Source organism: Ochlerotatus camptorhynchus, unplaced genomic scaffold (genome assembly GCF_037179485.1).
Source record: "Ochlerotatus camptorhynchus isolate MF236.1 unplaced genomic scaffold, CSIRO-AGI_Acam_v1.1 ptg000643l, whole genome shotgun sequence".
Lineage (NCBI taxonomy): Eukaryota > Metazoa > Arthropoda > Insecta > Diptera > Culicidae > Ochlerotatus > Ochlerotatus camptorhynchus.
The window spans coordinates 98,702-122,338 of NW_027041122.1; the positions used below are offsets into that span (position 1 = coordinate 98,702).

General features: G+C 36.6%; 1 protein-coding gene across 4 annotated transcripts in view; it reads right to left on the minus strand.

Moving 5' to 3' along the window:
- LOC135714414 (muscle-specific protein 300 kDa-like) overlaps nt 1-23,637 on the minus strand; it is a 98,398-nt gene that overhangs the window by 15,596 nt on the left and 59,165 nt on the right. For 3 of the 4 annotated variants that reach the window (XM_065237763.1, XM_065237762.1, XM_065237764.1), the window contains 6 exons: nt 22,485-23,295; nt 22,248-22,406; nt 21,972-22,184; nt 21,654-21,911; nt 389-496; nt 169-330 (listed from right to left, as the gene is read on the minus strand). In XM_065237763.1, coding sequence (XP_065093835.1) covers nt 169-330; nt 389-496; nt 21,654-21,911; nt 21,972-22,184; nt 22,248-22,406; nt 22,485-23,295 — 1,711 coding nt within the window. Of the gene's footprint in view, nt 1-168; nt 331-388; nt 497-20,582; nt 20,812-21,653; nt 21,912-21,971; nt 22,185-22,247; nt 22,407-22,484; nt 23,296-23,637 lie in introns of those variants that run through there. The other variant, XM_065237765.1, reaches the window with a different exon arrangement.

Below are 23,637 nucleotides of genomic sequence, written 5' to 3' on the forward strand. Positions count from 1 at the left end.
TTCAATGCTTTAAGACTATGATGAAGATTTAATTAAATCGTGTACAAACTGATAACTTCATCGAAATATTTTTAGTTTTTGATTTAAATTTAACTAATTTTGATGGTAACGTAATAGATGTGTAAATGTTGCATAATTAAAAGTAAAAAAACAGTAATTTTCGGTTACCTGTATCTTTTCTAATCCATGATGTGCTCGTTGACGTAGAAAATCTATTCGATCATCAATCATCCGAACAGATTCTCTAACCTTTTCGTCAGCATTCGGTGGGAGGCTCATTGATATAGCATAGTTTTGCTGCTTGTAATCAGCCAGCTTTTCGATTAGCACCTGTAAGATAAACATTTTATATTTCACCCATTTCTCCATAGTCCTCTTTAAAACTAACCTGTAGTCCCTTGATTAAATCGTTTATGTTATCATACGGGAGATTATTCATCTTTAATTCCTCACCGAGCAGCGATTCCAAAATATTTTCCACACTTTCGGTAAGTGTCTGTTTGGTGTTGGAAGATAAAATATCGATAAGTACATTTGCCGCTAAATAAACGATATTTAACAAAACATGCATGACAAAAAATTGCTAATAAAAGTTGATCAATTATGCCGAGAACGCAAAAATTAGAATATTTCACACTTTTGACGTGTTCATACAAACATCACAATTATACATTATGAGATTTGCTTTCTCTACTCAAGAACGTCTAATAAACTATAAAACTCATAAAAGGGTACCAATTTAAATGAATCATGATTTTTTTTAAAATATATGTGATGAAGTTGTTGGTCTTCAATAGTTGATAAATAAGTAAATTGGTATTAAAGTATGAGTGTTAAAAGTGTCAAATATTCATTAACATGGAATAATGGGTTATTTTAAGGTGTATTTAATATACGTTCATTGGTTAGTTATTTCACAACGCAAACAACAAAAAGTTTCTGTTTGCCTCTGTTCCTAGAATCCACTGATGTAACTGTATTCATGATGAGGTCCTCAGCACTCAATGTTATCGCCTCTGATCTTGTTCTTGAATTCTGCGGCATTCAAGTCTGAATGAGGTCAACATGACATGCTTATGATTTGACGTTTCAAATGATGCATTTTGACCCAAGCCAGGTTCTGCCCTTGTCTCTGGAAACACCCGGATTCTGTCCTGGTGTGTCCAATGGTCTTGGATATTCAGTTCGACTAATGGTACATTTTAGGAAAATCATTATGAGCTTTGATTGTAACTTTCTACTAATTGAAAGAAGACTTAATAAATCGATTCAAAATCCAGTTGAAAAATTTGGTCTATCTTCTTTTATTGAATAAGCTTTTTCAAAAAACGTACATCATCGTTCAATTGATTTAGCAGAATTAGCAGTTAATACTCGTAATATAATTTTATAACCTCAACATCGATGTTTGCAGTTGAACACATTTTCTTTGTACTTATTCGATAGCTCTTATTATGAGCATAGAACAATCGTTCTACATTATTTTGAAACGATGGACCCCCTATAACTAGGGGCTCGAATAGTTTAAGAAAAGATATTTTTTGCAAATTATTTGATAAAATTAGTAAATCTCTATAAACTAATGAAAAAAGCCCAAATGTTTGCATTCCATTCGAAAGGCAAACGTCAGCGCTTTTTTTCCTTTGATTTGTTTTCCGGCGATCTGTTTTCCGTACTGAACATCAATGCTACTGACGCCAGGGGCTCTATCGACCCATCAACTCATGGACCGGGGACCAACGGTTTTACTTCCTTTCCAAAGGAAGGCGTGATCAAAGATTTTATGCCTCCGAAAATCCCGATGGTGCCGACTAGGATTGAAACCAGGTCCTTTGGGATGAAAAGCAGCCACTCTAACCATTATACCACTGGCGCCACTAACGCCAGCGCTTTCATTTAGCATATTAAGAATTTTTGGCGGTCATATTGAATTTAGTTACCATCTAGGATTTTTTTTCCCAACAATTTGTAAACTAAGCATACCATTTGAAAGTTAAGACTTTTCCCTATAAGATACATGTCAAATATAATGAAGCATTCAACTTTTTGTATGGAAACAAAAGCAAAGAAAACGCTTTCAAAAGCTAATTTCTTTGAAAAAAAAAACCACCCAAACATGCAAAATAAAAGGCCAGACGCTTCCCTTTCGAATGGAATGCAAACATTAGGAGTTAATGCAAGAGTTTTTAGAAATAAATTGAATTAAATCTTCCAAAATTTTAGTAGCTCGAAAAATTGGTGGGTCAGTTTCAGTGAGAATTGCTCAGTTTCATTGTTAATTAATTAATTAATTTAGCTTTATTTAGGAGGCTTTCAGCCTTAGGCTGGTTCGCCTCCAACAGTTTCATTGTTTATGCTTTCTACTAGGTGAACAAACGTAAAGGCAATTAAAACAATGCTGAACAGCTGCAGGTAGAGTAGGTTTGTCAAAATCTTCCACGATTGGAACGTTATATTAGGTCTTTTATACTACAAAATCAGATACAAAATGTACAGTTGCTTTGCATTGCCTAAGATTTTTATTATTTGTCTTGTCGTAGCAACTTCTAGGGCCTAGATTGAAGCTTTTTGCCATAATACTGCTGCCAGACAGTGAAAACTGAATTGTATATGTAATACAAAGAGCATGTTTGAGGAAATTGTTGATTTTCGATTTAGGTATACGTGTTTAGCCTGAAGGTTTTAGAGGAAATGATTTATTTGAAACAAAAACACACAGTTCCGTTACAAAAGTTACGGTTCTGATAATGAATTTCTAGAACATAACAATAAATCTTTAAAATAAATGCAATACAATATTATGAAAGAAACTTCCCAGGCTACTGGTCAACAAACTGAAGACAAACAATGCTGGAAGGGGAGTGGTCGAGGCCGGTCGAAGATATCACAGATTGACATCCCTAGGCATACGGTATCATTGTGCTTTCCAATTACATACGAATGTATAATTGGCTTAGGCCTCAATTAGCGACTGTAGCAGTGCTCAATGAACATTAAATTGAAAAAATGGACAATTTAATGAAATGTACCTATACTTGCATTACATATTTATCAGAACCCCTAATTTAACATTGTATTTATATTTAAGTTTTATCAGCTACGTAAAACATATAACCAATTTTTTCACTTATTCATAAAATATTTGCCTGAAGTGAGACAAGGAAAATGACGTGTTTTTGTTTTGTTGCGTCGTTTCCGTTCTTTCTTCTCAGCTAAGTTTATGTGGTGTTGAGTACTTGGCACTGATGAAGTCTGCAAGTAGTAGACAAAATACGCGTATCTGTCAAAAGATAAGCAATTTTAAGGAAGTAAACCCATCCACTCAAAGCTCTTCATAAAGGGATTCCGTTAAGAGGTTCGACAAATTTAAAGGTAGAGATGAACTAGCCTAAGGCAAAAAATCTCTTTAATAAATAATTAAAAAAAAAAAAAATACAAATTTAAAGGATTAAGTCAATTTGTCTTTTCGTTCCTTGAGATTGAGACGATCATTTAGAAACTTACTAAATACGCGTCAATCAAGTATTTCCCTGCTGCTACTGCAACAGCAGTACTTTAGCACTTTATCAATGGTGTATATTAGCATCGATAACGTATTGATAATGTAATGTATCGTGTGTGAAAATAGCTTCGAAATGCTTTCGTTCTTGAAATGGGCTATTGGAGCAACGATAGTGCTGGCTATCTCCCGGGTTCAAGCTTCTTGCATTCATAAGAACTGAATATTTGCCTGGAGTGAGACAGTATTTCAAACATGTTTGTACTCTATGTTTGTCGTGTAAATTAATTAATTTATCTTTATTAGGGAGGCTTTCAGCCTGGGGCTGGTTCGCCTCCATTTTGTCGTGTAAAGTGCATTGATGTTCATGTAGTTGTTTGGCATAAACTAGAAAATTAGTTAAATACTTGTTGACGTATTTTAATTTTTTGTTTTGTGTGAATAATGAGTAGACAAATGAAAGATAGCTTTATACTTGGTTAATTACAAATAGATTATAGCATGCATTGCAATGTTGTTATCTTATGTAATTGATAAACTTCAGATAATTAGATGTACTTTTCTTGACTAAGCACTTATATTAATAATCTGAAATTTATCGTTTTTAAATATGATTAGCGTTATGGTTAGATGATAACATTGAATGAGATAACAAACATCAAATCTAACGTCACCTGTTTACTTATTGTGCAATCAGCCACATTTTCTTTAGAACTACTTAGATTTACGTTGCACGTTGAACCTAGCGTATTTTGGTTGATCGGAAGTGTGGGAGAAATTGAAGGATCGGAGCTTTTGATGGTAACGTGAAGGTTTTGTTGCAAAGGCGGATGGGGCACATTTATTAGTGTTTCGTTAGTTGCCTGCGCTAGCTGAATTGATTCTGCGTCGTCTACTGCGACTGTATGTAGTTGTAGGTTAGTTGTGGGATTTGCGAGCGTGGGACTGTCTTCTTCAGGTTTTTCGTGACTTTGAACAGCTTGCAACGACTTTAGGTATTCTATTTCAGCATCATCATGGGTATGTTTATCTTCCCAAATAGGTTTTCCAAGTTGTTGGGACTCAAGTGTTAATTCAGGATCTGAAAATGGTTCATCCTCTTCTGCACGGGACAAATCTTCTGGTCTGTCATTAATAAGTGTATCGTCCAACAAATTGTCCTGAGTCATTGAAAGCTTAACATGAGTGCGAGTGCCTTCTTCGGTCGGCTTTGAAGAATAATCGGTAAATTCTTCCCCTTTGAGAGCCGATAGATTTGCAGTTGAAGAGCTTGGAGTCAATTGTTCCAACTTTTTAACTTTATCACCCTGTATCGATATTGATGTTATTGTTGTTGTTTCAGTATTGATTTCAGGCTCTTGCACATCGATTACTGACGATGTGTATGTTATTTCGGTTACTACCGTGTAATTTTCAACCGAGCATGTTTCAATACTAAAATGACTTGTAACGTTTTCATTACTTGCAGCTGATATCTGTAGCAATTCTTGGGGTTGACATGCTGGCTGCTCATGATGTGGTTCATTGTTTGTTTCTGTTATTGATTTAGAGCCTACGATGACTATTCCTTGAGATGATGTCTCTATTTCTTCTGGTTTAGTTGTAGTACTTTCGATTTGTATAGGTAATATCTGTAGGTCATTGTTATCAGTCTGCAAATTTTTGACATCATTTACAGTTTGATTTGATTCTGTAATTTGAATGCCTTGATTTACTTTTTCATTCAGATCTATGTTTAGCGGTACTTTAATACTGCTTTCCGTGATTTCACGAACATTAGTATGTGTCCGTTGAGGTTCCATAGGATCTATTTGGGGAGAGGCATTTCCTCTAAGCATGTATTCACTTTCTTCTATAAGATTATGCTCATCACGTTTTTGACCTAAATTTCCTGCTACTACTTCGGAATATAATGGTCCTGATTTCCATACATCAATTGAGCTACTGTGTGCCACAATATTTGAAACATTCTTTGCAACTTCTGGTGAATTTATTGCTTCGCTTATATCAAGGTTTGTATCACGACCTTCTTTCAACAATTGTTTATCTTTTCTTTGAGCTTTTTTAGCTAAGTAACGTTGTTTCGCTTCGTCGTCAGAAGGGTTTTCGCTAGAAGATTTTTGACGAGCCTCTATCAATACAAAAGTATCATCCTGAATATTTGAAGACCTCTCATGTTCGAATGACTCTCCTCTCATCTGAACTAAAATTTCCTCTTCATCTGGTACGGATTGAATTAAAGTATGTTCCTCAATGGATACAGGTTGATCGCTTTGCAATGCTTCGATGTTATCGTTCGGGATGCATCGATCTTGTGAATCATGCTCACCTCTGATGTAATCCTCAATTTTTGGTTCAGCATCTGATTCCTTTTCATCATTACTTAATGTATCACTAGCATCTGAGCATGCATCTGGTTTTGTAACAGCTTCTGCTTCGGTCTTAGGAACGACTTCGTCCATGTTTTCTTGTCCAATGGATTCCTCTAATGCAGCGCTTGTTATTTTGGTTTCTGTAAATGACGTCTCGTTGTCTGTGAGATTTTGTTCACCTTCCTTGTTTTCAACAACTTCGACAGAATCTGCAACGTTTGTGAACATGTGAGTGCCTTCTAGATTAATTGTAGGTTCATCCTGTTTGAATGACTCTTCTGTATTTTGACTTGGAGTATTCTCTTCCACCAATATTTCAGTATGATCCTCGATATTTAGAGACCTTTCCTGTTTGAATGACTCTTCTCTCATCTGAATTAAAATGTCCTCTTCATCTGGTACCGATTGAATTATAATATGTTCCTCAATAGTTACAGGTTGATCACTTGACAATATTTCCACGTTATCTTTAGAGATGAATTCATCCTGTGAGCCATGGTCAGTTCCGATACTATCCTCAAGTTTTGGTATGGCATCAGTTTCCTGCACAACATTACTCAACGTATCGCTTGCATCCGAACATTGCTCTGGTTTTGTAACAGCTGGTGTGTCTGTCGTAAGAATGACTTCATCCATGTCTGTGAGATTTTGTTCACCTTCCTTGTTTTTAACAAGTTCGATAGAATCTGCAACGTTTGTCAACATGTGCGTGTCTTCCAGATTAATTGTAGGTTCATCCTGTTTGAATGACTCTTCTGTCATTTGACTTGGAGTATTCTCTTCCACCAATATTTCAGTATAATGCTCAATATTTAAAGACTTCTCCTGTTTGAATGACTCTTCTCTCATCTGAATTAAAATGTCCTCTTCATCTGGTACAGATTGAATTAAAATATGTTCCTCAATGGTTACAGGTTGATTGCTTGGCAATATTTCCATGTTATCTTTCGGGATGAATTGATCTTGCGGACCATGCTCTCTTCCAACAATATCCTCCACTTTTGATACAGCATCAGTTACTTCTACAACATTACTCAACATATCGCTTGCGTCCGAACATTGCTCTGGTTTTCTAACAGCTGGTGTGTCTGTCGTAAGAATGACTTCATCCATGTCTGTGAGATTTTGTTCACCTTCCTTGTTTTTAACAACTTCGATAGAATCTGCAACGTTTGTCAACATGTGAGTGTCTTCCAGATTAATTGTAGGTTCATCCTGTTTGAATGAATCTTCTGTATTTTGACTTGGAGTATTCTCTTCCACCAATATTTCAGTATGATCCTCGATATTTAGAGACCTTTCCTGTTTGAATGACTCTTCTCTCATCTGAATTAAAATGTCCTCTTCATCTGGTACCGATTGAATTATAATATGTTCCTCAATAGTTACAGGTTGATCACTTGACAATATTTTCACGTTATCTTTAGATATGAATTCATCCTGTGAGCCATGGTCAGTTCCGATATTATCCTCCAGTTTTGGTATGGCATCATTTTCCTGCACAACATTACTCAACGTATCGCTTGCATCCGAACATTGCTCTGGTTTTGTAACAGCTGGTGTGTCTGTCGTAAGAATGACTTCATCCATGTCTGTGAGATTTTGTTCACCTTCCTTGTTTTTAACAACTTCGATAGAATCTGCAACGTTTCTCAACATGTGAGTGTCGTCCAGATTAATTTTAGATTCATCCTGTTTGAATGACTCTTCTGTCATTTGACTTGGAGTATTCTCTTCCACCAATATTTCAGTATAATCCTCAATATTTAAAGACGTCTCCGGTTTGAATGACTCTTCTCTCATCTGAATTAAAATTTCCTCTTCATCTGGTACAGATTGAATTAAAATATGTTCCTCAATGGTTACAGGTTGATTGCTTGGCAATATTTCCATGTTATCTTTCGGGATGAATTGATCTTGCGGACCATGCTCTCTTCCAACAATATCCTCCACTTTTGGTACAGCATCAGTTACTTCTACAACATTACTCGACGTATCGCTTGCGTCCAAACATAGATCTAGTTTTGTAACAGCTGGTGTTTCTGTCTTAGGAATGACTGCATCCATGTCTGTGAGACTTTGTTCACCTTCCTTGTTTTTAACAACTTCGATAGAATCTGCAACGTTGTGAGTGTCCTCCAGATTAATTGTAGGTTCATCCTGTTTGAATGACTCTTCTGTCATTTGACTTGGAGTATTCTCTTCCACCAATATTTCAGTTTGATCCTCGATATATAGAGACCTTTCCTGTTTGAATGACTCTTCTCTCATCTGAATTAAAATGTCCTCTTCATTTGGTACAGATTGAATTATAATATGTTCCTCAATGGTTACAGGTTGATCGCTTGACAATATTTCCACGTTATCTTTAGAGATGAATTCATCTTGTGAGCCATGGTCAGTTCCGATACTATCCTCCAGTTTTGGTATGGCATCAGTTTCCTGCACAACATTACTCAACGTATCGCTTGCGTCCGAACATAGATCTGGTTTTGTAACAGCTGGTGTGTCTGTCGTAAGAATGACTTCATCCATGTCTGTGAGATTTTGTTCACCTTGCTTGTTTTCAACAACTTCGATAGAATCTGCAACGTTTGTCAACATGTGAGTGTCTTCCAGATTAATTGTAGGTTCATCCTGTTTGAATGAATCTTCTGTATTTTGACTTGGAGTATTCTCTTCCACCAATATTTTAGTTTGATCCTCGATATTTAGAGACCTTTCTTGTTTGAATAAATCTTCTCTCATCTGAATCAAAATGTCCTCTTCATCTGGTACTGATTGAATTATAATATGTTCCTCAATGGTTACAGGTTGATCGCTAGACAATGTGTTATCTTTCGGGATGAATTGATCTTGCGGACCATGCTCGCTTCCGATGTTATCCTCCACTTTTGTTTCCTGTACAACATTACTCAACGTATCACTTGCGTCCGAACATAGCTCTGGTTTTGTAACAGCTGGTGTGTCTGTTGTAAAAATGACTTCATCCATGTCTGCGAGATTCGGTTGACCTTCCTTGTTTTCAACAACTTCGATAGAATCTGCAACGGTTGTCAACATGTGCGTGTCTTCCAAATTAATTTTAGGTTCATCCTGTTTGAATGACTCTTCTGTCATTTGACTTGGAGTATTCTCTTCCACCAATATATCAGTTTGATCCTCGATATTTAGAGACCTTTCCTGTTTGAATGACTCTTCTCTCATCTGAATTAAAATGCCCTCTTCATCTGGTACCGATTGAATTATAACATGTTCCTCAATGGTTACAGGTTGAACACTTGACAATATTTCCACGTTATCTTTAGAGATGAATTCATCCTGTGAGCCAAGGTCACTTCCGATACTATCCTCCAGTTTTGGTATGGCATCAGTTTCCTGCACAACATTACTCAACGTATCGCTTGCATCCGAACATTGCTCTGGTTTTGTAACAGCTGGTGTGTCTGTCGTAAGAATGACTTCATCCATGTCTGTGAGATTTTGTTCACCTTCCTTGTTTTTAACAAGTTCGATAGAATCTGCAACGTTTGTCAACATGTGCGTGTCTTCCAGATTAATTGTAGGTTCATCCTGTTTGAATGACTCTTCTGTCATTTGACTTGGAGTATTCTCTTCCACCAATATTTCAGTATAATGCTCAATATTTAAAGACTTCTCCTGTTTGAATGACTCTTCTCTCATCTGAATTAAAATGTCCTCTTCATCTGGTACAGATTGAATTAAAATATGTTCCTCAATGGACACAGGTTGATCGCTTGACAATATTTCCATGTTATCTTTGTTTGTTTCCTGTGCAACATTACTCAACGTATCGCTTGCGTCCGAACATAGCTCTGGTTTTGTAACAGCTGGTGTGTCTGTTGTAAGAATGACTTCATCCATGTCTGTGAAATTTTGTTTAACTTCCTTGTTTTCAACAACTTCGATAGAATCTGCAACGTTTGTCAACATGTGAGTGTCTTCCAGATTGATTTTAGATTCATCCTGTTTGAATGACTCTTCTGTCATTTGATTTGGAGTATTCTCTTGCACCAATATTTCAGTATAATCCTCAATATGTAAAGACTTCTCCTGTTTGAATATCTCTTCTCTCATCTGAATTAAAATGTCTGCGCTTATTATTTTGGTTTCTGTAAATGATGTCTCGATGTCTGCGATATTCGGTTCACCTTCCTTGTTTTCAACAACTTCGACAGAATCTGCAACGTTTGTCAACATGTTAGTGTCTCCTAGAATAATTGTAGGTTCATCTTGTTTGAATGAATCTTCTGTATTTTGACTTGGAGTATTCTCTTGCACCAATATTTCAGTTTGATCCTCGATATTTAGAGAGCTTTCCTGTTTGAATGACTCTTCTCTCATCTGAATTAAAATTTCCTCTTCATCTGGTACCGATTGAAGTATAATATGTTCCTCAATGGATACAGGTTGATCGCTTGACAATATTTCCACGTTATCTTTAGAGATGAATTCATCCTGTGAGCCATGGTCAGTTCCGATACTATCCTCCAGTTTTGGTATGGCATCATTTTCCTGCACAACATTACTCAACGTATTGCTTGCATCCGAACATTGCTCTGGTTTTGTAACAACTGATGTGTCTGTCGTAAGAATGACTTCATCCATGTCTGTGAGATTTTGTTCACCTTGCTTGTTTTTAACAACTTCGATAGAATCTGCAACGGTTGTCAACATGTGAGTGTCTTCCAGATTACTTGTAGGTTCATCCTGTTTGAATGACTCTTCTGTCATTTGACTTGGAGTATTCTCTTCCACCAATATTTTAGTATAATCCTTAATATTCAAAGACTTCTCCTGTTTGAATGACTCTTCTCTCATCTGAATTAAAATGTCCTCTTCATCTGGTACAGATTGAATTAAAATATGTTCCTCAATGGTTACAGGTTGATCGCTTGACAATATTTCCATGTTATCTTTCGGGGTGAATTGATCTTGCGGGCCATGTTCTCTTCCAACGATATCCTGAATGTCATCTTCCGGAATTAAATTATCTTGTGAACTATACCCTACTCCTATGTTGTGCACTTGCAATGAAGCATCAGCATCAGTTTGCTTATTTTCTGTTGTGAATATTTCCGTATCTGTTTTACTTTTCAATTCATAATATTTTTTCTCTGCTTCTATCATTTCAGGATTGTAGTGGAAACTGTCGTTAGCAATAGTTTGTAAAGTCATTATCATTTCCGTTTCATATTCTGATGTTAGGCAAAGATCAGACTCAGTAGACTGAGGTAAGGATTTGACGCTATCTTCTGAAGATTTATGTTCGTTATCTTTTTGCACGCTACTGGTCAAAGGTTTTGATTCGTACAATGGGTGATGAGTGCTTTCGGCATCTATCAATGTTTTGTGTGTATTGAATAGTAGCTCAGCATCATGATATTTACTGTAGTCATGGACTACTTGTTTTTCGTATTTATAACTGTCCATACGTTCGATAATGTCATTGTTAGTGTTATCGGTAACCCACTGCAACTTTTGTTCGTTTGGATGATCATTTTCCGATTTCAATAGAATTTCTTCATTAACAACGAGCTGAGTCACTTCTCCCACATATGTTGATGCATCTCTGGCTGCTGGCCTTGGGGCAATGCTTTCATCTAAATCATTTTGCGATCTTTCTGTTCTATTAAGAGCTGCTATTTCATCCAATTGTATGTCATTTGAGAACTTACTATCGGATACAGAACTTCTAGAATCACAGGTACTTAAAAGCGACAAGTAGTCAGTCTCTACAATGGTGGATTGATTTTCAACATCTTTTTGCTTGATGTCGGTCAAAGTCTTTGATTCGAGCAATGGTAGGTGTGAGTTTTCGATATTATTTAATGTTTTTTGTTTGATATGCAACTTTTCCACATCATGATATTTCCAATAGTCATGAGGGAATTGGTTCTCATATTCATAACTAGCCACACGATCCCCTTGTGTATCAATAGTAGAAGCAGAAGTTAATTCGGTTGCATCTGCAGAATGTACGTGGTGCGTTTCTTGTTTTTGGGTGATTTTTTTGGATGCATGCACTGAATCAATGTGTACGTCTAAATCAGTTTTAGTCGATTCTCTTTCAGTAATGGTTATTGTTTGCCGCTCGGACATTTCATCAAATTCCATATTTTTGGTGAGCTTGCCAACAGGTATCAAACTGTCTTTTTCCGTGATATCGGTCCAAGAAGACTTGTGACTACAATGCGTGTAGTAGAGCATTTCAGCATCATGATATTTCCAGTAATCATAAGGTGACCTTTCTTCATGTTTACAACTATCTGCGCGGTTCAGTTTCTCAACAAGTACATCAACAGTAGGAGCCAACGTGTTTTCCCTTTCAATGGCTGAGGTATTTTTAATGATTTGTTCAAACTGCTCATTTAGTTGTACATTTTCCGATTTCAATAAACCATGTTCGCTCTCAATCCTTTCCACTTGGAATACAAGAGTTACATTCTCTGTTGTTGTTACTTCCGATGTTTCATCCATATGTGGTGATGCTGACTGTTTTGTATCCTCTACAGGTACATCTTTCATTTGTGCCAGATGCATGATGACGTCTTTGCTGGCATCAATGGATGTTTTATATGTGTTATGCAACATTTCAGCATCATGATATTTCCAGTACTCATGGAGTAATTGTTTCTCGTTCTTGTAACTATTACCAGCAGGAGCAACATTGATATCGTTTCCTTGTGCAAGACTGCATTGTGCATCTTGCATTTTATCCTCCGGTTTCCTTAGATCTTGCTTGGTTAAAGCAGTCTTTTCTAAGCGGGGAACAAATTCATCGATGCTAGGCTGCACAATACATTCATCTAATGTAGTGCTAACCATGTTGTGTTCTGTGAGTGATGCTACGTCAACTAGATTCTGTTCATTTTCATCGTTATTGATAAGGTTTGTCCGTAATGGTTGTCCAACGTTTTCCAATGTTTCAGTATTTTCCAGATTATTTGACGACCTTTCCTGTTTGAATGAATCTTCTCTCATCTCAGTCAAGATGTCCTCTTCGGCTGGTACAGATTGAGCTAAAATATTGTCGTCTTTGATAACAGGCTTGATGCTTGGTAATGCTTTAATGTTATCCTCAATTTTTGGTACAGCATTTGTTTCCGTTGCAACATTATCCAAATTATCACTTGCATATAAACTTTGATCTACCTTTGTTAAATCTGCTGGTACTGATCTGGGGCTAAGTTCGACCATGCTAGGCTGCCCAATACATGTTTCTGATGATGTGCTTAATATATTGATATCTGTAAATGATGTTGCACTGTCTTCGATACCCTGTTCTTGATCAATGTCATCACCAAGCTTGGCCACGTTTTCTTGCATTTCAGTAGCTTCCTGGTTGTTTATAGTTTCATCCTGTTTGAATGATTCTTCTCGCATCTGAATTAGAATGTTTTCTTCTTCTATTACAGATTCAGTTGACATTATTTCCTCATTGGCTATGGGTTGATCGCTTGGCAATGTTTCAAAATCATCTTCAGGAATGGATGTATCCAGTGAAGTGAGGTCTGTGATGTTTTCCTCCATTTTTGGTACATTGTCTGTTTTCTTTCCAACATGACTTAACGCATCGTGTACGTCCGAACTTTGATCTTGATGTATTAAAGCTGTTTTTCCTGAAGATTTATCGAATTTGTCTGTGCTAGCCTGCTCAACACATTCCTCTAGTGTGATGCTCATCATTTTGTGTTCTGTAAATGTTGCCGTGCCAGTTAGATTCTGTTCTTTTTCTTTGTTATCGGCAAGTTGAACTGGATCTGCAACCTTATCCAATATACAAATGTCTTCCACATTATTTTGAGGCGTTTCTTGTTTAAATGAATCTTCGCTCATCTTAATCAAGATTTCCTCCTCGTCTGATACAGGTGGAATTGATATATTTTCCTTAATAACCACAGGTTGATCGCTTAACAATTGGATGCCATATTTCTCGATAAATCCATCTTGTGAATCATGCTCTTCTCTGACGTTATCGTTCATTTTTGGTACGGCGTCTGCTCCCTTTTCAGTAGTACTCAACTTATCAGTTTCATCTGAACATTGAGCTGGTTTTGTGAAAATTGTTGTTTCTGACCTACTGAGAATGACTTCGTCCATGCTAGCCTGCTCAATACGTTGTTCTAATGTAGTGGTTATTATTTTGATTTCTGTAAATGATGTCACATTGTTTCCTGTGTTATCAACAATATCAACTTGATCTGCAGGGTTTTCCAATGGTTCATCGTCAACCTGATTACTTGAAAGATTATACTCATTACTAGTTTTGTGCTTTCGACCTAAATTTCCTGTAACTACTTCGGAATATAATGGCCCAGATTTCCATACATCAATTGAACTGTTTTGCGCCACAATTTCTGAAGCATTCTTAACTTCTTCTGGAGAATTCAATGCTTCGCTTGTATCAGGTTTTGTACCACGGCATTCTTTCAACACTTGTTTATCTTTTCTTTGGGCTTTTTTAGCTAAATAACGTTGTTTTGCTTCGTCATCAGAAGGTTTTTCGCTAGAAGGTTTTTGATGAGCATCAACCAATATTCCAATGTCGTCCTCATTGTTTATAGATCTTTCCTGTTTGAATGACTGTTCTCTCATCTGAACCAAAATGTCCTCTTCCTCAGGAACAGATTGAATTGGAACATGTTCCTCAATGGTTGCTAGTTGATCACTTGGCAATGTTTCGCTGTTATCTTTCGGGATGAATCCATCTTCTTGTAAACCATGCACTTTACCGATGATATCCTTTATTTTTGGTACATCCTCTGATTCCTTTTCGACATTTGTTAACGTATTACTTACGTCCGACGATTGATATACCTTTGTAACCGTTGCTGTCTCTATCCTAGAAAGGACATCGTCCGTGCTAACCTGCTCAGAGCGTTCTTCTGTGTATGTTGTCTCATTGTCTGTAATCTTCTGATCCATCCTTTCAACAAGTCCGATTGAATCTGGAACGTTAGCCAATATTTCAGAGACTGCCAGATTATTTGAAGATTCTTCATGCTTGAATGACTCTTCTCTAATTTGAACTAGAGTAATTTCTTCTGATATTACAGTTAATTGATCACTTGGTAATGCCGCAATATAATCTTTGGGTATACATTCATCACCTGTCGCTAGTTCAATGTTTTCCTCCATTTTCAATACAAAATCTGTATTCTTTGCAACATTACGTTCCGTAATTGTTTCTGTAATGTGATCTGACTTTGTAATAGCTTCTGTTTCTGTCTTAGGAATTACTTCGTCCATGTTAGCCTGTGCAATGCATTCCTCGAGTGTATTGCTTGTAATTTCGATTTTTTTAAATGGTGTCACGATGTCTGCGAGCTTGTGATCATTTCCTGTCTTATCAACAAGTTCAACTGACTCTGCTATGTTTTCCAATATTTCAATATCTTTCTGGTTATTTGCAGATTTTTCCTGTTCGTACGACTGTTCTCTGATCTGAATTAAAATATCCTCTTCGTCTGGTGCGGATTGAATTAAAATATGTTTCTCAATGATCACAGGTTGATCAGTTGACAATGCTTTGATATCATCTTTCGGGATGAGCGCATCTTGTGAATCAAAACCATCTCCGATAGTATCTTTCATGCTTACTTGCCCAACGCATTCCTCTAATGTAATGCTCATTATTTCTTCTGACCTCATAGAACTCGCTGTTTCTATCCTAGAAATTATTACATTCGTACTTGCTTGCGTACATTCTTCAAATTCAGTGATAGTTGTTTTGTTTTCAGTAAATGATGTCGCGTTGTCTGCCATAGTCTGATAATTTCCTGTCTTATCATCTAGTTCAACTGGATCTGCAATGTTTTCCAATATTTCAGTATCATCATCATTACTTGTAGACCTTCCCTCTTTGATTGACTCTTCTCTCATCTGACCTAGGATGTCCTCTTCACCTGGTATCGATTTAATTAAAATTTGTTCGTCGATGATTACAGGTTGATCGCTTGACAATCCTTCGGTTTTGTCTTTAGGGATCAACTCATCTTGTGAATAATTCTCTTCTTTGATGTTATGCTCTATTTTTGGTACAACCTCGGATTCTTTTGCAACCTTACTCAACGTATCACTTTCGTCCCAACATTGATCTGGCTTTGTAACAGTTGCTGTTTCTGATCTAAGAATGACTTCTTCTACGCTAGCCTGTTCCACTGTTGCAGTGCTTATTATTTTGTTTTCTACCAATGATGTTACGTTATCTTCAGTTTTCTGTTCATTTTCCATGCTATCAACGTTCTCCAACATTGCAGCATATTTCTGGTTATCTGTAGAAACATCCTTTTTGAATGACTCTTCTATCATTTGAATTAGTATTTGCTCTTCATTTGTTACAGTTTGAGTCACTATGTTTCCCTCATTTATTGTACGATGATCGCTTGAGATTGCTTTGATATCATCTTTCGGAATCAATCCATCTTGTGAGCCATGTTCTTTTCCAATATTATCCTCTATGCTTGGTACAGCATCTGTTTCGACATTGCATAAAGAATCGTGTACCTCCAAATATTGATCTGGAGTAAAATCAGCTGCTTCTGACGTAAGGATGATGCCATGCGTGTTAGCTTGGTCAATACTTTCCTCTAATTTAGTGCTTATTATTTTGTTTTCTATAAGTGATGTGACGTTGTCTGCGACTTTTTGTTCATTTTGTTTGTTATCAATCAGTTTGACAGAATGTGCAATGTTTTCCAATATTTTAGTATCATCCGCATTATAAGCTGACTGTTCATATTCAAATGACTCTCCTCTTATCTGAACCAGGATGTCCTCCTCATCTGGTACAGATTTAATTAAAACATTTTCTTCATGGATTATTGCTGGATCTCTTGACAATTCTTCGATGCCATCTTTCTGGATGAATCCATCCTGTGATTCTTTTTCGATGTTCTCCTGCATTTTTCCCTTTTCAACATTACTTATTGCTTCACTAGCATCCAAACAGTGATCTTGCTTTGTAACAGCTACTGTTTCTGTCAATGAAACGACTTCGCCCATGCTAACTTGCCCAATACTTTCCTCTGATGCAGTGCTTATTATTTTGGTGTCTACTATTGATACTACGCTTTCTTCGTCATTCTGATATTTATCCTTGCTTTTGACAGCTTGGATTAAATTTGCAACGTTCGATATATCTGTGTCTTCCAGATTATTTGTAGATTCATCCTGTTTGAATGACTCTTCTCTCATTTGAATTAGAATATTCTCTTCATTGATTTCAAATTGATCGCTTGGCCCTGCTTCAATATAATCTTGTCCATCTTGTGAGTTGATCTGTTCTTCGATGTTATCCTTCATTGTTGGTACAGTATCTATTTTCTTTTCATCATTACTTGTTTCTGTTGTTTCTGTCATAGGCATGACTTCATCCGTGCAAACCTGCTCACTACGTACCTCTAATGTGGTGGGTATAATTATCATTTCTTTAGATGATGCCGTGTTTTGATCATTATTCTGGTTTTTTTCAGCAAGTTCAATTGAATCGTCCTGTTTGAATGACTCTTCTCTTATTTGAATTAGAATATTTTCTTCTTCTGTAACTGATTGTTCCACATTTGTTTCCTTTTTGATTGCAGATTGATTGTTAGACAATACTTCAACATAATCTTTTGGAATTAATTTATCCAGTGAACCAAACTCTTCCTCGATGTTATCCTCCACTTTTGGTACAGCATCTGTTTGCATGTCAACATTGTCTTCTACATTTCTTGTTTCTAAAATGTGATCTTGCTTTGTGAAAGCTGTTTTTTCTGACAGGGAACTGACTGTTGCAGTGCTTTTTAGTTTGATTTCTTTGATGGATGTCACGTTTTCTGCGATATTCAGTTCATTTTCATTGCCTTCAACCAATTTCACTGGAGTCGTTAAGTCTTGCTGATTATTTGCATTCTGGTTGAATGAGTCTTCTCTCATGATTCTGAGAGTTTTCTCTTCATCAGTGTCGGCACTTGAAGCGTGTTCCAAAGCCATTGAAGAGCAGCTTTCTATTATTTCATTAGATGTTTGAAATACGACTTCCGTTCGCTGATTGGATTCTTCGTTCAAAGTGAAATCTTTTTGATGTTTTTCCATCTCGTTTGATCGTTGTTCAAATATCACTGGTTGTGTATAGTGTTCATCAATAACTTGTTGTTCAGATGAAGATTCATATAGGATAGTGGTTGTTTTATAGATAACATTGGAAGTGGTTGTTGAAAAATGAGTTCCAGTATCACCTGAAGCCATAAAACATTCTACTTCACTATTGAACGATGTATCCAATTCATTTCTTGGTTCTGAAGTTGATGATTGTTTAACAAGCACTGCTGTCGATTTGGATTGAACAGATGTATCAGTAACGGAATCAAGTACTGATACCTCTGTTGCAACAAACTCTTCATCTTTGTGCGAAGGCTCCAAGCAAACAGCTTCTTCAATTTGCATATCTGGTGCTTCTTGGAGAATATGTTCAACATTAAATTGATCTTGAATTTGGCTGTCAATGTCGCTCTTAGTAATTCTTTCAGCCGTAATGGTTGGTAACTCAAACTTCATGTATGAGATTGGTTGTAAATGATACTCTTCATGTGTAATCATCGAAATTTTTTGACGTTTATCACGCCAATTTGCACATGAAATTTCGATCTTTGATGTGTCATCTTGTTCATTTCCATTTACAGCAGATTCACCAGATGTTTTTTGCACTCTATTGTTAGATCCTAGTAGTAGTGACGATATTGTTTCACTAATCTCGGATTTACTGTCCACTTTTCCTGAGCTTACAGTATCCATGTCACTCGGTGGTTCTTTTTCTGATAATGATGTTTCATTTTCATAATCAGTTGTGATCGATGATGAACTATTAGCCGTATTTAAAAAGTCATATTCGTCGAAAACAAGACTACTTTTGAATCCATCAGTTATATTTTCCGCAGTAGCTTCTGCTACAGTTGAACAATCATGTGAAATAGCAAAATCGTTTCTTCTACTTTCATTTAGTTCTTGCTCAAATTCGGCACTTTGTAATTGTAACATAGCGGATACTTTTGATGAATTTGATTTCCTGATTTTCTCAACCTTCATCATTTTCCGTTTTTGATCGGGCTTCTTTTGATTTTCTAATTCTGAGTTGGCAATAATTTCAACACTGGTAACCATTGTAGAGGCGTTGGTTGATTTTTCTTGAGCTTCTGGTATTTTTTCGGAAGTACAACTCGCTGTTTCGATCTTTAGCGATTTCGGTTCAGACTTGAAAATAATGGAATTCGCGTCCACTGTTGGTTGAACATTCTGAAGATTACTCGCAGTGGGTTCAGGCAAGTTTTCACCATAATGATCAGCTACAGTGTTCTTCTTTGTTTTTCTTTTCTTTATCTTTTTGCGTGCAATTACGTCACTTGATTCAGTAATGCCGGGTGATATAACATCATGACTAAGATTTGCTGACCTAATGTTGTCTTCTGGTTCACAATTTTTATCTGCACTGATAAGCTTAAGCTCATCGGTAAATTCTATCTCGGACATGAACGTTTTGCTTTCACTTTCTGCTGGTTTGGAGGTGGTCGCATATTGAGTAAAATGCAAATCTACCGATTCATTTCTAATGTTCAGACTTTCTGTTTTTACACTGGATCTAGTGTCATCATGAGCATGACCCTGAGTTGATTGAAATTTAGTATTAACTTTCTTTCGACCAGTTAAAGACTGAGGAGGTTTGAAATAATCCTTAGGTTTGCGTTTACGTTGCGACGAAGGTAGCACTTGATCTGTCTTATCGGATTGTTTGTCACGCTCAGCGATTGCAACATTTAAGCTCGGTGGTATTGTACTGGAGATGGTAGTTTGTAGAACGCCAATCGATGAGTCAAACTGTGGCAAATTGTAGGATGCACTCTGCTTTCTGGAAGCTAAATCCTTAAGCACATCTGCGTATGTTTTTCCAGCAGACTCCTTCTTGATAGTTGGATCCCTGTCCGTTTTATACTCGGTTGTAATGCCTTTCGTGTTCCCAATAATCTGAGGCATTTCAACAATGTTGTGATTATCAGGCTTTGCTGTATTTGCTGCTTCGGTGAGAATGAAGTTTCCCGTTTTCTCAATGTTGTTACTCTTTTTGATAGATGATGAATGAACAGCTGTTTGTTTAGGTTTAGATTTTCTTTTAATGTCAATAGCTGATTTGTCCTTCTTGCCTCGTAGTGGCTCACGTGGTACACTCTGTATGTTAGGGTCATCATATAGTTCCATGCGCTCATAGTTGATGGCTGTTTCAGTTTTATCGGAAGCATCGGTCGATAGATTTTTGTGAGAACGGAGTTCAATAGCATTGCGTTGAATTTGAGCGTTTCGTTGTCTCTGTAGGCCCGCAACTACTTCAGCATACGTACGTTCTGAATTGTTCCAAACCGATATTACGTTTGGCTTCATGTTTGAAGACTCGTAGGAAGATACATTTGCACTGTTATTTTCTGTTGACATTGTGTGCGTCGACATTAAAAATTGATGTGGAATTCCGAACTCTGTTTGGCGTGTTATATTCTGATGCACCATTGGGTCATAGATCTCATGTTGTTGAGCAGTTTCATCAATACCATGCGTCCAGGTTATCGGAAGTTCCTGATGATGGAATTTGCAATTTATTGATCGAAATTTTTATGGATAGAATTGTGGATGAATAAAGCACGTAATAGTATTGTTTCGAAAAAAAAATCTATATTCTGATTAATCTAATAAAATATTACAATTATGCTGGCAAAACACGTATTTAAAAACTTGATTTTGAAAATCACGATATCGATAAAATTGATTGATTTGGTGGATATTTATTGATAACTATCATTCCTGAGGCTCGCCCCGTTGTAGCAGCAGTTTGATTTTGGTATTTATCTGATTGAGATGTGATTGCAAAGCTCGAATACGTTCACGGCATTCCTGAATAGTTGAGTCCCATGTACCGATGTCAATTTGTGATGCAGACAGTCAGTGTTATATGTAGCCGACAAGCAGGAGAAATGCAAAGTTGTTTATAGTAAAATTGCAGGCCATATATGCATTGAGCAGTTGATGTTGAGTTGATGAAATATTAGATTTGGATAGAATGTTAGTAGGATAAAGGAGCACAATGTATAGAAATAAAAAGAAGACAAAATTATATTTAAGACACATATAACTCTCAACCTGATCCGAAGAAAATGAAATGTAATGAATAATAATCCGTGACATTTAGATGCGTGCTAACCGTGCATAATGAACGAATAGGTTTAACGATTCGTATTCCAAACAAATAAGAATTGTTTATTGTGTTGTTTACTACAGATGCAATTTATTGTATCCCTTAAGATGAATGCATTGAATATAATTATGATTAGAATGGAATGTAGTGACAAAAATGCTTTTATATTTTGTATCAAATGGCTCCATAGCAAAGGTAGAACTGTGATGTTAAAACGTTTATTCCATTTCATGGTGTTGAAGGTTACCCCAATGAAATTAGACGGTAAATTTCAAAAATCAAACTGTCATCCAACGATAGATTCCGGTCAAGAGTAACATAAGCTTCAATTTTCAAAAAAGTAATAATGAGCCACCAAGTTTGCATAGTACCGAGGGAGTCGCGGCAATTAGGAAAGGAATAAAAATGCTATGTATTTAATTTCTGGCTCATTAGAGTGTTTGGAAACAGATTTGTACTGGTTCTCGAAAACGTGTAGCAAAATTGAAGTGTGGTAAATTGCGTCGTATTGAAAAAAAGAATGATGCACAAAGTCACTTACCTGTTCATTCTTATCACTATCGCATGACTGATGTAGTGGTGATAAAATATTCCGAAGCTGCTGCTCTTCTTGCACAATACGTTGCCGTATTGTTTGCATTTCACTTTGACACTCGTCGATTTGTACTAACGCTTTGTCCAAGTTTTGCGTGGTTTGGAACACATCTCTGTTAAGCTTATCGAGATCTTCAATAACAGTACGTCCACTATGCACTATGTTAGGGTTATCGGAGTATACGACTTCCGAATGGAAATGGACCTGTTGGTTCGAAACAGAATGGATGTTACTTGAACTAGCTAAACTGCTGTCGTTAAATACCTGTAATTTCTCAAGTGACATATTGACTTTGATTTTTTGTGCCGAAATGTCAGCAAGCATTTGTTCAAGAATTCTCAGTTGATCACGTAATGGTTTATTTTTCAGTTCTGGAGAGTTTAGAGAATGGTAACCGCCTTGTATCCATTCTCTTACACTCTTTATTTTGTGCTCAAACTGCTGCCACTCTTCTGTAGTTTCATGTAGGAACAAATTCTGCAAACCCAAATAAACAAAGACATTATGATTTTGTCATATAAAATTTGATCATTGTCTTACCCTTTCGAATAGGACGGTTTCGATGTCGATTTTGAGTGTCTCGGCTTCGTGTAATTTATTTTTCAAATATCCGGTCGAACATACTTCGTTTATTTTATCGAATTCGTGATTCATTTCGCTTAAGTTTTGCGATACATCAGTCAGACTAGATACTGCGCTCTTTAGTATGGAAAGGAGGGAGAAAAAAATTAAGCGATTGTTGACGAAATTTATTCAGCTAGCATGTAAACAACTTACCGCATAATCTTGGCGAGCTAATTGGGCTTCTTGGAGTGAATTGAGTTGCAGTTTTCGATTCAAAAGTGTGCGCAGTTTAACTGACCAGTCGACAACCAGTTGATAAACTCTCATGAAATTAGCCCAGTTTCCGAGAATTTGGTCAACCGTCTGGTTCTTTTCCTCAACAAGCTGAATTGTTTTTGTGAGTTCAAAGGATATTTGATCCACATCAGCTTGCATCGCTCTCTGATCATTGCTGTCCAAACAGTTTTTGATTATTTCACTACCATTGTACACTAGTTGTTCATACGCTAGCCGTACATCCTTACAATCGTGTATTAGTTGGACTAGTTTTGTCTTTAATTCACTGGGATCGATGTTGTGATTACTCATGGTCAGTTCTGCATTTTCTATCCAGGTTTTGATTTTATCATACACTACAAAGTAGTCTGTTCGGACTTCCTTGGCTTTTCGGTATTTGCAGTTGTATTCTTCCATGGTGTCAGAAATGTTGGCAAGCAATGCTTCCAATGCTTTTCTTTTCTCCTCTAAATCAACAGGAATGAACTCCTGAGTAGCTAAATACTTGTCGTCTATGTGCTTAGAAATTTGAATTGCTTGATCTGAGTACTCATTTGCCTTTGATTTGCACGATAGTAGCTTCTTTTCTGTTTGGAATAACCGTTCATCAAAAGGATTTATTTCCTTAAGATTTGCCAACAACGCTTGAGCAGATGCAGTAAGGGTTGAAATTTGCTCGGAGAAATGCTGCAAGTCTTCTATTTTCTGTCTTATGTGTCGTTGTTTTATTTTCAAATTTTCAGCCAACCTACAAAAAGAAATGGATAGAATAAAAATAGCACGCTGGTTATATGACTATCTTGAATTATCGAACGGATGCGCCCTAATAACCCACTGTAGATTGTGAATGACGATGAGAGATGAGCAATATTTCACGGCCAGCGAAATTTTAAATTTAACCGATGACGTCAGTTGTTTTTAATGCGGCGACACCCCGACCTCGACTCCGTCAGTGTTTATTGCCAATAAACCGTGGCTTTGGGGATGCTATAAATGCACAAATTAGACTCGCGGTCGATCAGGAAACACAAGTTGGTTTTTAAGGCGATATTATATGGCGCTTAATTTGTCTTTAGTAAAGAATTCTCTA